At 52.6% G+C, this 12,998-nt stretch overlaps 1 protein-coding gene across 1 annotated transcript; it reads left to right on the plus strand.

Moving 5' to 3' along the window:
* Positions 1 to 6,525: 6,525 nt before the first annotated feature.
* On the plus strand, positions 6,526 to 11,640 carry LOC140264841 (lysophosphatidic acid receptor 2-like). Its single transcript, XM_072360743.1, has 3 exons — positions 6,526 to 6,745; positions 9,643 to 10,385; positions 11,172 to 11,640. Exons 2-3 carry the CDS (start codon positions 9,653 to 9,655, stop codon positions 11,471 to 11,473), a joined length of 1,035 nt encoding a protein of 344 aa, XP_072216844.1. The 5' UTR covers positions 6,526 to 6,745; positions 9,643 to 9,652; the 3' UTR covers positions 11,474 to 11,640.
* Positions 11,641 to 12,998: the final 1,358 nt, after the last annotated feature.

Here is a 12,998-nt window from a genome sequence, read left to right on the forward strand (position 1 = left end):
CCTACAAGAAGCAATTGACCCCTTTGGGGCACATTTTGTGACCGTCCCCACAGCCCCGTGCCCTTCTGCCCCCTCCCAGTTCCCACTTATCAACAACCCAAAAGGGATCAGAGCCTTTTCAGCTCAAGCAGCCGCCTCCATTCAACTCAACCCATCCTCCATTCACACAACCACGCTGGGGGGGAGGTGGGAGCAGAGTGTATCTTCATGACCAATGAGAGTCCTCCATGGCTTTGTTCCGACAGAATCCCTCTTCCAAATGCAGTTCCAGCATGGATGACGGGTCTGATATCTCATCTTCTGGAGAGGCCACGGATGGGTTCGTGTTGGAAGGTGCCCACAGCTCCGAGGGTGGAGGTAAAGAGGTGCTTGTGATGCTGGTGTGGGTGGAGAGCTATAAAATATGGCTTCCAAATATGTTTGGAAGGGGCAGAAGGGAACGTCCCTCCATATGTTGGTTAAGAAAACAGAAGGGGAGTTTTAGGATGGTAATACTTTTGGACCTCCAGCATCCTAGCAGCAAGAGAAAACATTGGCCAACGTTATTTGTCACATTGACCGCATCTCAATGCTTTGATTTCCTTTTACTTCAGAGACAAATGCAAGCATTGGATCTGAGCTGGAGGACCCGGAGGAGAAGGCAGGCAGTGATTCAGAGCCAGTCTTTGGGGCTCAGCCACGGGGCCATTTCAGCCGTCAGCCCGTGAAATACATCCGAGCGCAGCCAAAAGCACGACCTCACATCCCCAAACCTTCCAGCTCACCTCTGAGCATGGCAATGGACTCTGAGGCTGAGGGCAGCCCCACTGATGGCACCTGTATGGGAAAGGAGATCCTGGATGAGAGGACGAGGAGCAGGAATGGCTCTCCGGATATGAGCGCCCTCAGGCATCGAGGGAAACAACTCAAACATTTCCAGATCACTGAGGAAACAGCCAGGATCATCTCTAAGTTTAAAGCTGATGAGGTTTCGGCATCTCCGGAGCTCTCTTTGGGTGAGAAAGGGGTGAAATTCGGCCCGGAGATAATCCCAGAGAAAATCCTATAGGGATAACAGCTGGAAGCAGAGGAGAGGACTGCAGTCCTGCTGAGATGCTGCTGAAGAAAGGGATAAGTAAAGAGATGTGGGGTGAGAACAGCATCCCACCTCCGTACACGCAGCTCGGGGCGGAGATGAAAGCATTTGCTTGGGTTGACCTGGTAGACTTTGAGTCAGCCCAGGGTTTGTTCACTGGATGGAAAACCCAACTCACACCCAACGTCTGCCCATTCAATGGTCCCAGGATGCACAACACAAAGGGCTGAAGGAAACACAGGTGGTCTGGATGGAATCACGCAGGTCGGAAAAGACCACCGAGGTCATCCAGGATGATCGTTTTGCTCTGGATGTTGCTGGAGTTTCCACTGGTTCATCAGCATGAAAAGGGAAACACGTTGCCAGATAAAGCTGCCAAGCAGCTCCCACTTCTCCCAACTATTTGGCTCCGTTGCCCTTAAATCTTCAACCTCCGCACAGCTCGTGATGCTGGCATTGGCACCAAAGGGAGGAACCCATGGTGGATGAGAGGGTTCTCTCCACCCTACGACACCCTATACAAGAAGGGCACTCCAACTTGCTGGGTCTCCATCCCACCTGCAAGGGGATGGCCCCAATTTCTGCCTTCCTGAGGCAGATTTGCTGCAGAAAAGTAGGAACTCGGTCCTATAGTGCCATCTCGTGACACACAAGTGCATGCAGGAGAGCCTTCCTACGCCGTTCCTGGGGATAACTGTGCTTTATGGGATGGTGTCACAGCCAAAAGGCAGAGGAAATCGGCATGAAATTTGGGCAGCAAAGTGCTGCGTGGGGGATGTTGGCACTGATTTCAACCCCACTGCAAAGACACGGGGAGAGGAGTGGAGATGTCAACCCAAAGGGAAACCTTCCACGTTACCAACCCAAAGGGAAACCTTCCATGTTCCCAACCCAAAGGGAAACCTTCCTCTCTCTCAACCCAAAGGGAAACCTTCCACATTACCAACCCAAAGGGAAACCTTCCAAGTTCCCAACCCAAAGGGAAACCTTTGGCTCTCCCAACCCAAAAGGGATCCTCCCACATTCCCAGCCCAAAGGGAAACCTTCTGCTCTTCCAACCCAAAGGGAAACTTTCCTCTCTCTCAACCCAAAGGGGATCCTTCCACATTCCCAACCCAAAGGGAAACCTTTGCCTCTCCCAGCCTAAAGGGAAACCTCTGGATCTCCCAACCCAAAGGGAATCCTTCCACATTCCAACCCAAAGGGAAATCTTTTGCCCTCCCAACCCAAGAGGGAAAACCTTCTGCTCTCCCAACCAGAGGAAGAGGTTGAACAACCCGACTCCTCTCCCATCTCAGGCATCGTTTCAGCCCTTTTCCTTAACAAAGCTGTAAAGAGAAACGCTGATGATCTCTTGGTTCTGTTTGTACAGTTGGGGTTATCAGGGCTCGCATCTCTGGAGCAATGTACATTTGTGAGTATATTGCTTTGAATGCTAAGTTATCATCGACCGCGGAGCTTCTGTAATAAATCACGGGGTGTTTTATTACAACTTTCCCCTGTATTTGTTCCAGGAGCTTAAGCAAACACTCAGGGCGCTATTATTAGAAGCACCGGGTGCATTCAGCTCCCCACAAAACAAAGGCTTTGCTTTCCCATGTGAGGAACCAGTCGAACCCGAATGGTTCACCTCCTAAACCTCCAATTTCCTTTTGCTGATGGAGATGAAGCAGAGCTTCGTCCTCCATAGGAGAAGCTGGGGAGGCGTAGAGCGCTTTGCTTTCCCTTGCATGGCATACAGAAGTGCTATTAGAGAAAACACGCTTTCCTTTCCCCTGCAACTCCTCTTTGCTCGCTGTTTGCCAGCGATTGGTCATGAGTTTGAGCCGCCAAAGCAGAGCTACGCAGCTGCCAGGACCCGTCGTGGCGTGGGGAGAATTTGGATGGGGATCTGCTGCCCTCCAGCCTCAGTGGACGTGGTTTGGGTTGGCAAGAGAAAAGCTGAATATCCAAACAGCTTGGCGGGGAGGGGAACCATCATTTCCTCTCCTTCTCCCACCCCCTCCGGGCTGGAGCTGAGCTTCAAAGGAACGACCTCAGCCCCACTGATGCGTGGGGAGGGACATGGATCAAGCCTGGGTCCATGCTGTGGACCACCACAACCACCTCGTGGCCACGGCCCTGATTCCTACTACAAAGCAGGAAGACAAACACGCTGTTGGCTACTAACTCTGCTTTCACAGCAGCACCCCATGGAGCTCCAGCCCTGCAGCTCTGAGCTACGCAGCAGCATTCCTCCTACAGCCAAATGATGGGGAGCCACAGAAATCTCATTGAGATCTTTTCTTCTTCTTTCTTCCTTCTTCCTTCCTTCCTTCCTTCCTTCCTTCCTTCCTTCCTTCCTTCCTTCCTTCCTTCCTTCCTTCCTTCCTTCCTTCCTTCCTTCCTTCCTTCCTTCCTTCCTTCCTTCCTTCCTTCCTTCCTTCCTTCCTTCCTTCCTTCCTTCCTTCCTTCCTTCCTTCCTTCCTTCCTTCCTTCCTTCCTTCCTTCCTTCCTTCCTTCCTTCCTTCTTTCCTTCTTCCTTCCTTCCTTCCTATCAGCAAAAACAGTTTCTTGTTTCAGACTTTAGCTTTTCCCCACTGACCCAATGTGAATTCAGAGCTCAGTGTACCATCCCAACCCCAAAGCCCGGGTCAAGCTCATCCCCATCTCAAGCCCACCCTCAACCTCATCCCCAATCCCATCCCACTCTCATCCTCATCCCCATCCCATTCTGGCCTCCCCAATTCAAGCCCATCCCACCTCTGTCACCATCCCCATCCCTTTCCCACCTCCATTCTCATCCCAAGCCCATCTCATCCCCATCCCTGTCCCCACCCCCATCACACCCCCACCCTCATCCCCACTCCCATCCCTATCCCCATTCCCACTGGGAAGACTATACTGGGAATCTCTGCACCAGTTGGGATCTGGGGAGAATTAATGGGAATCTCAGGGCCGGGAAGAACGAATGGGAGGAATTGGCTCTGCTGGTATAAGGGGGGTTATAAAGGAGGGGGGTTATGGTTATAAAGGAGGGATGGGGGGGGGAGGGGGTGATGCTCCTTGTAGACTTATTTAACATTCCCAGGATTCCAGAAGAGGGGAACAGCAAAGAGGGGGGAGGGGGGGGGGGGATGAAGTAAAAACCTTCTGACCATCATCAGCCTTGGGGCTTAAAGGGGAACTTTGGCTCTGTTTGAAAAACACTGGATCCACGAAAGCCATTAACGCTGCCTTGAGAAAACAGAGGTGCAATGAAAGGGTGAGGGAGGGGTCTGTTGACTTTGGAAGCATTTCCCTGTGTGTTCTCTCTGCTGGGCACCAGGATGTGCTCAGATGGGGGTTATTGGGCTGGAGGGGGGGGGGGGGGGGAAGGGAGGTTGAGAGGGGTGGATGCTGTAAAATATGGCTGTGAAACAATGAGAAAAAGGTTAAAAATCAATTAAAACAGAAGGAAAAAAGAAATGCATCTCCAGCATTGCTGCAAATGGATTCGGACACCCGAGCTCCAACCCTGAGCAGCTGCAAAAGGAGACTGGATGACGTCAGGTTGTTTTTTGGGGGGTGGGGGGGTTTATTATTGTTATGTTTGCTTGTTTGTTTCCAGGAGGAGTGAATGAATATGATGGGGGGGGGGAGGAGCTGAGCTGCACGTCCTTGAAGGGTGAGGTCAGCCAGGGTCACTGGGTGCGTCTCCAACCCAACCCAACCTCAGCTCTGCTCCCTCCCATCTGCAAATGGATGGGTTTATTCCTCTTTATTCCTGCTTCTTCCCCCCAGCCCCCTCATTGCAAAGCACGGAGGAAAAGCTGCTGCTGTGAAGCTCAGAAATGTTCTCTTCCCTCTGCCTTGAAAGCACAAAACAAACCCAGGGCAGGTTTGCACAAGCTCTGATCTCATCCAACCTGATTTCTCATCCACCTTTGGCTTCAATGTGGGCTCTGTGTGTGCATCGGGGCCCAGAACTGCAAGATGCATCATTGCCTCTTTACTGCAAAGCTGCCACGGCTGTCTGAGCCCCCGAGCCATTGTGGCACCGGTTGGAGTTTGGGTTTGGAGCTGGTTCTGCTGGGTTCTGCTCTCCCGATCACTCTGGGTTTTGGCTGATGGGAACCAGTTCTGGAACTGGGACTGGTTCTGTTGGGTTCTGCTCTCCTGATTGCTCTGGGTTTTGGCTGATAGGAACCAGTTCTGGATCTGAAGCTGGTCCCGCTGGGTTCTGCTCTCCTGTTCACTCCAGGTGTTGGCTGATGGAACATCATTGGTGTTCTGGGTTTGGAGCTGGTTCTGTTGGGTTCTGCTCCCCTGATTGCTCTGGGTTCTGGCTGATGGGAACCGGTTCTGCTGGGTTCTTCATTGGTGTTCTGAATCTGGAGCTGGTCCCGCTGGGTTCTGCTCTCCCGATCACTCTGGGTTTTGGCTGATGGGAACCGGTTCTGGGTTTGGATCTGGTTCTGTTGGGTTCTGCTCCCCTGATTGCTCTGGGTGTTGGCTGATGGGAACTGGTTCTGCTGGGTTCTTCATTGGTGTTCTGGGTTTGGAGCTGGTTCTGCTGGGTTCTGCTCTCCTGATCACTCCAGGTGTTGGCTGATGGAACATCATTGGTGTTCTGGGTTTGGATCTGGTTCTGCTGGGTTCTGCTCCCCTGATTGCTCTGGGTTTTGGCTGATGGGAACCGGTTCTGCTGGGTTCTTCATTGAAATCCCGTGTAGTTCTGCTGAGTTCCTTGTTGACACCAAAGGGAAGGAGAAGGCAAATGATGCTCCTAGAAGGATCCTGGATCCAAACGGATCAGAAGGGCACGGTGGGGAGGGGAAGGATCAGCCCCCATCACTCTGACAGCTCAGATCGTGCAGAGGAACCACATGAAAGGTGCTGGTACCGCCCTGCAGGTCCAGCTCTTACCTGGCAGGTTGTGGATTTATGACCAGCTGGTGATGCTCAGCTCTTCCCAGTTCATTTTTACACCCTTTTTTGGGGGGGCTTCATGGCTTCATTTCAACCCACGGAGGCTGCAGAAAGAAGGGAGACCTTAAGGAGGTCGGTGCGATGTTCGCCTTCGGTAGGACTCTGTGGTTGCCCCTCTGATATTCCAACCTCCTCTTCTCAACCGTCCCATCTCCTCCCAACCCATCCCAACCTCTGGTGGTTCCGTTGATGGTTCCTCCTCCTTTTGGGCCCATCTCTTTCCATTCAGCCTCTAATGGCTCCGTGATGAAGGCTGAAGAAGACCGCAGGTGAGCAGAGGTGGGTCCAATGGGTCCAGTTTGCTCCCCATGCCGCCGAAACCACCCCAAGAACCCGATGCCAACAGAACCGGAACCGATTCCTTCCAACCCACTCCGGAGACATCCACAATCCGACTCCAGCTCCCCATCAAGGAGGAAAGGACTCGGATTGCGGTTATGGGGTGGATCCGTGATCCTAAAGGATCCGCCCAAGGGGGGGGGAGGGTCCAAGGAGGGCAGGGCTCATCTCAACTCTCTCTCAAGTTCCCCCTTTGGGAGCTGTCGGCCTGAACAGCCGCTCTGAAACTTTTCCACTCAGCACTTTGGGTTTGGAAAGGGCCCTTTTAACCCCCTTTTAACCTCCCAAGATGGGGATCTCCATATGGAACAGCTCTTCCCTGCGGTGGGGACGGCGATGGTAGGAGCGCGGTCTGGATGCGGCGGCTGGTTGTGTTTGCAGGTAAGAATCTCTTGGTTTACGATGTAGAGGGAGCAACAAAACTTCGTCCCTTTTCATTTTCCTTCCCTGCCCTTGACGAAGCACAAAGAAGAAGGAGAGGCTCTTTCAACCTTTGGCCCCGTCCAATGTGAGCGGGCAGTAAAACAAAAATGGGACGAGTCGAAGCCGGTTTGGGACAATGGGGGGGGGGGGGACTATAAAAGGCAGTTTTAATTAGCGCTGATTTGTGGATCAGAGCAGCCCATCCCCTCTCCGTCCTCCCACACCTCCAGCCGAGCTGCTCACGTTCGTGGGAGGGAGGCAGGGATGGGAGGAAGGCAGGGATGGGAGGAAGGCAGGGATGGGAGGGAGGGCCCCTTTATGCTGCGATATCCAGCTTAGAACCTCTTGAGTGAATGGAGGGCAGCGATCCTAGGAGTGAGGAGGAGGAGGAGGGGGGGGGGGGATTAAAGGGCTGGGAGGGGGGAAAAACGCCTCTTCGTGGCCCCTCCGTGTGCCCCCAGTGTGGTGTGATTCTCGTTGTGAGAGCAGAGATGGAGGAGTGCGTTCGCTTCTGGTTTTTAACCATTCAACGCTGGTATGGGTTGGGGGGTGGGGGAAGAAAGTCCCATAAGATCCCATTGCAGAGCATGAAGATCCTTGGGAGGGGGGGGGGAGGGGGTTCTGTGGGGCTCCTCAGGGTCCGTTGTGCATCACAGAGATGGATTTAGCTCGCAGTCTTCCTTTCAACCCCCCCCCTCCCCAATAATGTTTTTGCTTCATGGCTGACACCGAGCTCCAAGGTCGTCTGGCTAATTAACTACAGGGAGGTAATCAAGAGGCAAAGCAGCTGCTGCTGTTTACTGGGGGGGCTTACCCCCATCCCCCCCGCCTCCTCATCTCACCCCCTCCCCCCCCCCTCCAGCTCAGTGTCACACTGATTCAAAGCTCCCAGGTTGGGCTCCTTGATCCCAATGGGTTCCTTTGGGTTCGGGGTGATCCTTTGAGGGTCTCCCTTGGAAATGTTAAGGTTTCTTGAATGAAAGAGGTGGGTGGGTGGGTGGGGGGGGTCGTAGTGACCCCCTTCCCTCCCCCCCCCCCAACAGTATCAGGTGAATCCCTGTGGTTGTGGGGGGAAGAGCTTTCAATGGCCCCCAGAATATGTCAGTAAGGTTGGATGGCAAATAGACTGAATGGGGTTGGATGGTCAGAGTGTGAATGGGGTTGGATGGCACTTACAACTTCTTCATGTCTACATGGGTATGTATATACCTACCTCTCTTCCCCCTTTCCCAGTATATACATACCCCTTCTCCCCCCTTTCCCAGTATATACGTGCCCCTCTCCCCCCTTTCCCAGTATATACATACCCCTTTCCCAGTATATATGTGCCTCTCTCTCCCCTTTCCCAGTACATATGTACCTCTCTCTCCCCTTTCCCAGTATATACATACCCCTTTCCCCCCTTTTCCCAGTATATACATACCCCTCTCTCCCCTTTCCCAGTACCTACGTACCCCTTTCCCCCCTTTTCCCAGTATATACATACCCCTCTCTCCCCTTTCCCAGTACCTACGTACCCCTTTCCCCCCTTTCCCAGTATATATGTACCCTTCTCTCCCCTTTCCCAGTATATACGTACCCTTCTCCCCCCTTTTCCCAGTATATATGTGCCTCTCTCCCCCCTTTTCCCAGTATATATGTACCTCTCTCCCCTTTCCCAGTATATACATACCCCTTTCCCAGTATATACGTACCCCTTTCCCCCCTTTTCCCAGTATATTTGTACCCTCTCTCCCCTTTTCCCAGCAGAGATCAAAAGTTCAGCCCAGTGCCAGACCTGACCGGGTTGTTTGCCCAATGCTGTGCTGGGTGCGGGCGATAACGAGCCTGATTAATGACCTCACCTCCCTGCTGCTAAGAGTTGGGCCGTCCGGGAATGCAGAGTGTGCTGCCAGGGGAGCAGAGGACGGAGTTGTTGGGACTGTAGGAGGCTGAGCTGCGTTTAGGGGGGGGGGTTAAAGTGCTTGGTGGGGTGGGGTGGGAGGGTCCTGACAGGTCAACGTGGGAGAGATTGGGTTCAAAGGGTCCTTACAGGTCAAACAGGGAATGACTGTGTTGGAAGGGTCCTTACAGGTCAACCAGGGAACGGTTGGGGTGGGGTGGAAGGGTCCTTGAAGGACAGTTGAGGAATGGTTGAGTTGAAGGGGTCCTTCCAGGTCAACCAGGGAGTGGTTGGGGTGGGGTGGAAGGATCCTTACAGATCAGTTGAGGTTGGGTTGGGTTGGAAGGGTCCTTCCAGGTCAACTGTGGAACCAGTGAATGGTTGGGGTGGAGGAATCCTTCCAGGTCAACCAGGGAGATCAACTCATCCCACGGTTCCATGACCTTTAAGAACCCTTCCAACCCAAGCCATTCCATGTTTCTGTGACCTTTAAGGACCCTTCTAACCCATTCCATCGATCTCTGACCTCTAAGGATTCTTCCAACCCAACCCCTTTTATGCTTCTATGACCTGTAAGGACCCTTCTAACCCATTCCATAGTTCTGTGGTCTTTCAAGACCCCTCCAACCCAACCATTCAATGTTTCTATGATCATAAAGGATCATTCCAACCCAACCTATTCTATGTTTCTATGATCTTTAAGGACCCTTCCAACCCATTCTACAGTTCTATGATTTTTTTTTTTAAGGACCCTTCCAACCTACTCTAAAGTTCTTTAACCTTTAAGGACCTTTCCAAACCATTCCATGGTTCTACAGCCTTCCAGGACCCCTTCAACCCAATCTTTTGACATTCCTATGACCTCCCACAACCCAACCCCATTCAAACCCTCTCCCCCACCTCTTCCCACCCCCTAACCACTCCATCCCCATGCCAGCCCCCCTTCTCACCACCTTCTCCCCCCCACTTCCAGGCCGGTGGCCATGAAGCACTGTTTCTACAATGAGTCGGTGGGTTTCTTCTACAACAACAGCCGGAAGGAGCTCACCACCTACTGGAGGACCAAAGATGTCCTGGTGGTGGCCCTGGGCCTCACTGTCAGCCTCATCGTCCTCCTCACCAACCTCTTGGTCATCGCAGCCATCATCATCAACCGCCGCTTCCATTACCCCATTTATTACCTCCTGGGCAACCTGGCAGCTGCCGACCTCTTTGCTGGCATTGCTTACATGTTCCTCATGTTCCACACGGGGCCGAGGACGGCCGAGCTCTCCTTGAAGACCTGGTTCATCCGGCAGAGCCTCTTGGACACCAGTTTGACCGCTTCGGTGGTCAACCTCTTGGCCATCGCGGTGGAGAGGCACCAGACGGTGCTGACCATGCAGCTGCACAGCAAGATGTCCAACCAACGCGTCATGATCTTGATCTTCTGCATCTGGGCCACGGCTCTGCTGCTGGGGTTGATCCCGTCCTACGGTTGGCATTGCCTGTGTGCCTTGGAGGAATGTTCCAGCATGGCTCCTCTCTACAGCCGCAGCTACTTGACCTTCTGGGCCATCTCCAACCTCCTCGTCTTCCTCCTCATGGCGGTGGTCTACGCCCACATCTTCATTTACGTCAAGAGGAAGATGGGGCGGATGTCGGCGCACACCTCCTTCCATCCGCGCTACAGGGAGACCGTGGTCGGCCTTGTCAAGACCGTCACCATCATCCTCGGTGAGTTGGGGGTCAGTGATGTTCCCTATGGGGTTGTGGGGCTGTTCTGGCACTCCCTCCTTTCCCTTAGAGGCTGTGGGGTCACTACAGTGTTCTCTTTAGGTTTGGGGGGTCACTACAGCCTTCCCTTGGAGGTTGTGGGGTCCCCACAGCGCTCCCTCTGTACCCCAGGGCTTGGGGGTCACTACAGAGTTCCCGTTGGGGGTTGGGGGTCACTACAGCCTTCTCTCCTTCCCCCCAGGAGTTATGGGGTCACTACAGAGCTCCCTCCATCTCCCATAGGTTGTGGGGAGGAGATCTGCTGAGGGGTGAGCCCACAGATCTATGGGGTGGGAAGGGATCTGCTGAGGGGTGAACCCACAGATCTATGGGGTGGGAAGGGATCTAAGGAAGACGTTTTCCCCCATTTCATGCTTTTCCCCCGCCCTAAAACACCCCAGTTCCACCCCATATCCCTACAGAGAGTGGGGCAGGAAGCCATATCTTCCCCATTTCACTTTACCCCCACAATAAAACACAGGAATCCCATTGAACAGCCCTATTGGGAGTAGCTGGGTAAGGCCACGTTCCCCCATTTCACCCCTTTCCCCCCACCCTAAAACACCACAATCCCACAATCACCCCTATGGGGATTGCCTGGGTGAATCCTGATCCTTTCCCCATTCATCTCTTATCCCCAAACCCCAAACCCTTCCAATCCACCCATCACCCCCCATTTGAAGCCCCAGGATTGGGGTAGGAACCCCCCCCCCTTTTCCTCTAACAGGGGGGTCCATCTCTTTGCAGGTGCCTTCTTGATCTGTTGGACCCCCGGGCAGGTTGTGCTGCTATTGGATGGGTTGGGTTGTAAGAGCTGCAACGTTTTAGCCGTGGAGAAATACGTCCTCCTATTGGCTGAGATCAACTCATTGATCAACGCCATCGTTTATTCCTATCGGGACAACGAGATGAGGAACACTTTCCGAAGGATTCTATGCTCCATTTGTTATAGGAACCCCAAATACACCCCAACGGCTGTGAAACCCAATGGGGCCGACCGTGGGGGGCTGTCACTGAATGGGCATTTCACAGTGGATTCCTCCATTTGAGCTCATTTTCTGACCATGGGAACAGAGGGGGGGTCCCTCCTGTGGGAGACGTTGCACTGCGGGGTGAGGATCCCCCCATAACACCCCCCTCAAAGGATGCTTTTATAAGGGACCACAGCAGCGGTTTGTTAATTAGAGTGCTTAATTAAAGGCTGTTTCTAAAGCTGCGTTGATTTCTATGGGTGAGCTGCACCTCTCTGTATTATATTTAGGGGGGTGTTGTGTGCTTCCTCCCCCCTATCAGTGATGCCACGCACCATTCACAACTCCAGTGCCCATTCATAAATACAGAGTGAGTACTCCTCAATGATGCCATCTGCCATTCACAACTCCAGTGCCCATTCATAAATACGGAGTGAATGCTCCTCAGTGATGCCATGTGCCATTGGCTATTCCAGTGCCCATTCATAAACATAGAGTGAGTACTCCTTGATGATGCCGTGTGCCATTGGCTATTCCAGCACCCATTCACAAACATGTGATGAGTTCTGCTCAGTGATGCTGTGTGCCATTCACAACTCCAGTGCCCATTCATAAATGTGGAGTGAATACTCCTCGATGATGCCACGTGCCATTGGCTATTCCAGTGCCCATTCATAAACATAGAGTGAGTACTCCTTGATGATGCCGTGTGCCATTGGCTATTCCAGCGCCCATTCATAAACATGTGATGAGTTCTGCTCAGTGATGCTGTGTGCCATTCACAACTCCAGTGCCCATTCATAAATAGGGAGCGAGTACTCCTCAGTGATGCCATGTGCCATTGGCTATGTCAATGCCCATTCATAAACATGGAGTACATGGGGTGAGTTCTGCTCAGTGATGCTGTGTGCCATTCACAACTCCAGTGCCCATTCATAAATGTGGAGTGAGTACTCCTCAATGGTGCCATCTGCCATTGGCTACTCCAGCGCCCATTCATAAACATAGAGTGAGTACTCCTCGATGATGCCATGTGCCATTGGCTATTCCAGTGCCCATTCATAAATATGGAGTGAGTACTCCTCAGTGATGCCATGTGCCATTGGCTATGTCAATGCCCATTCATAAACATGGAGTACATGGGGTGAGTTCTGCTCAGTGGTGCCATGTGCCATTCACAACTGCAGTGCCCATTCATAAACATGGAGTGAGTACTCCTCGATGATGCCATGTGCCATTGGCTATTCCAGCGCCCATTCATAAACATGTGATGAGTTCTGCTCAGTGATGCTGTGTGCCATTCACAACTCCAGTGCCCATTCATAAATGGCCGTCGGGTCCCACATTCAGACCCTTCAGCCCCATTTCTATGATCTCGTGGTTCTAAGGGTGATCTTCAAGGACTCTTTCACCCCAACCCTTCCCTGGTTGACCCGTAAGGACCCTTCTACCCCTGGATCCCTTCTCAGTCCTCTGATCTCTCATCAATTCCATGGACCCTTATCAATACCTCGATCCTTTATCAATAACTTGATTCCTTATCAATAACTCAATCCCTTATCAGTCCTCTGATACCTTATCAATGCCTTGATCCCCTATAAGT

The sequence above is a fragment of the Excalfactoria chinensis genome, unplaced genomic scaffold (assembly GCF_039878825.1).
Source record: "Excalfactoria chinensis isolate bCotChi1 unplaced genomic scaffold, bCotChi1.hap2 Scaffold_326, whole genome shotgun sequence".
In the NCBI taxonomy this organism is placed as follows: Eukaryota; Metazoa; Chordata; class Aves; order Galliformes; family Phasianidae; genus Excalfactoria; species Excalfactoria chinensis.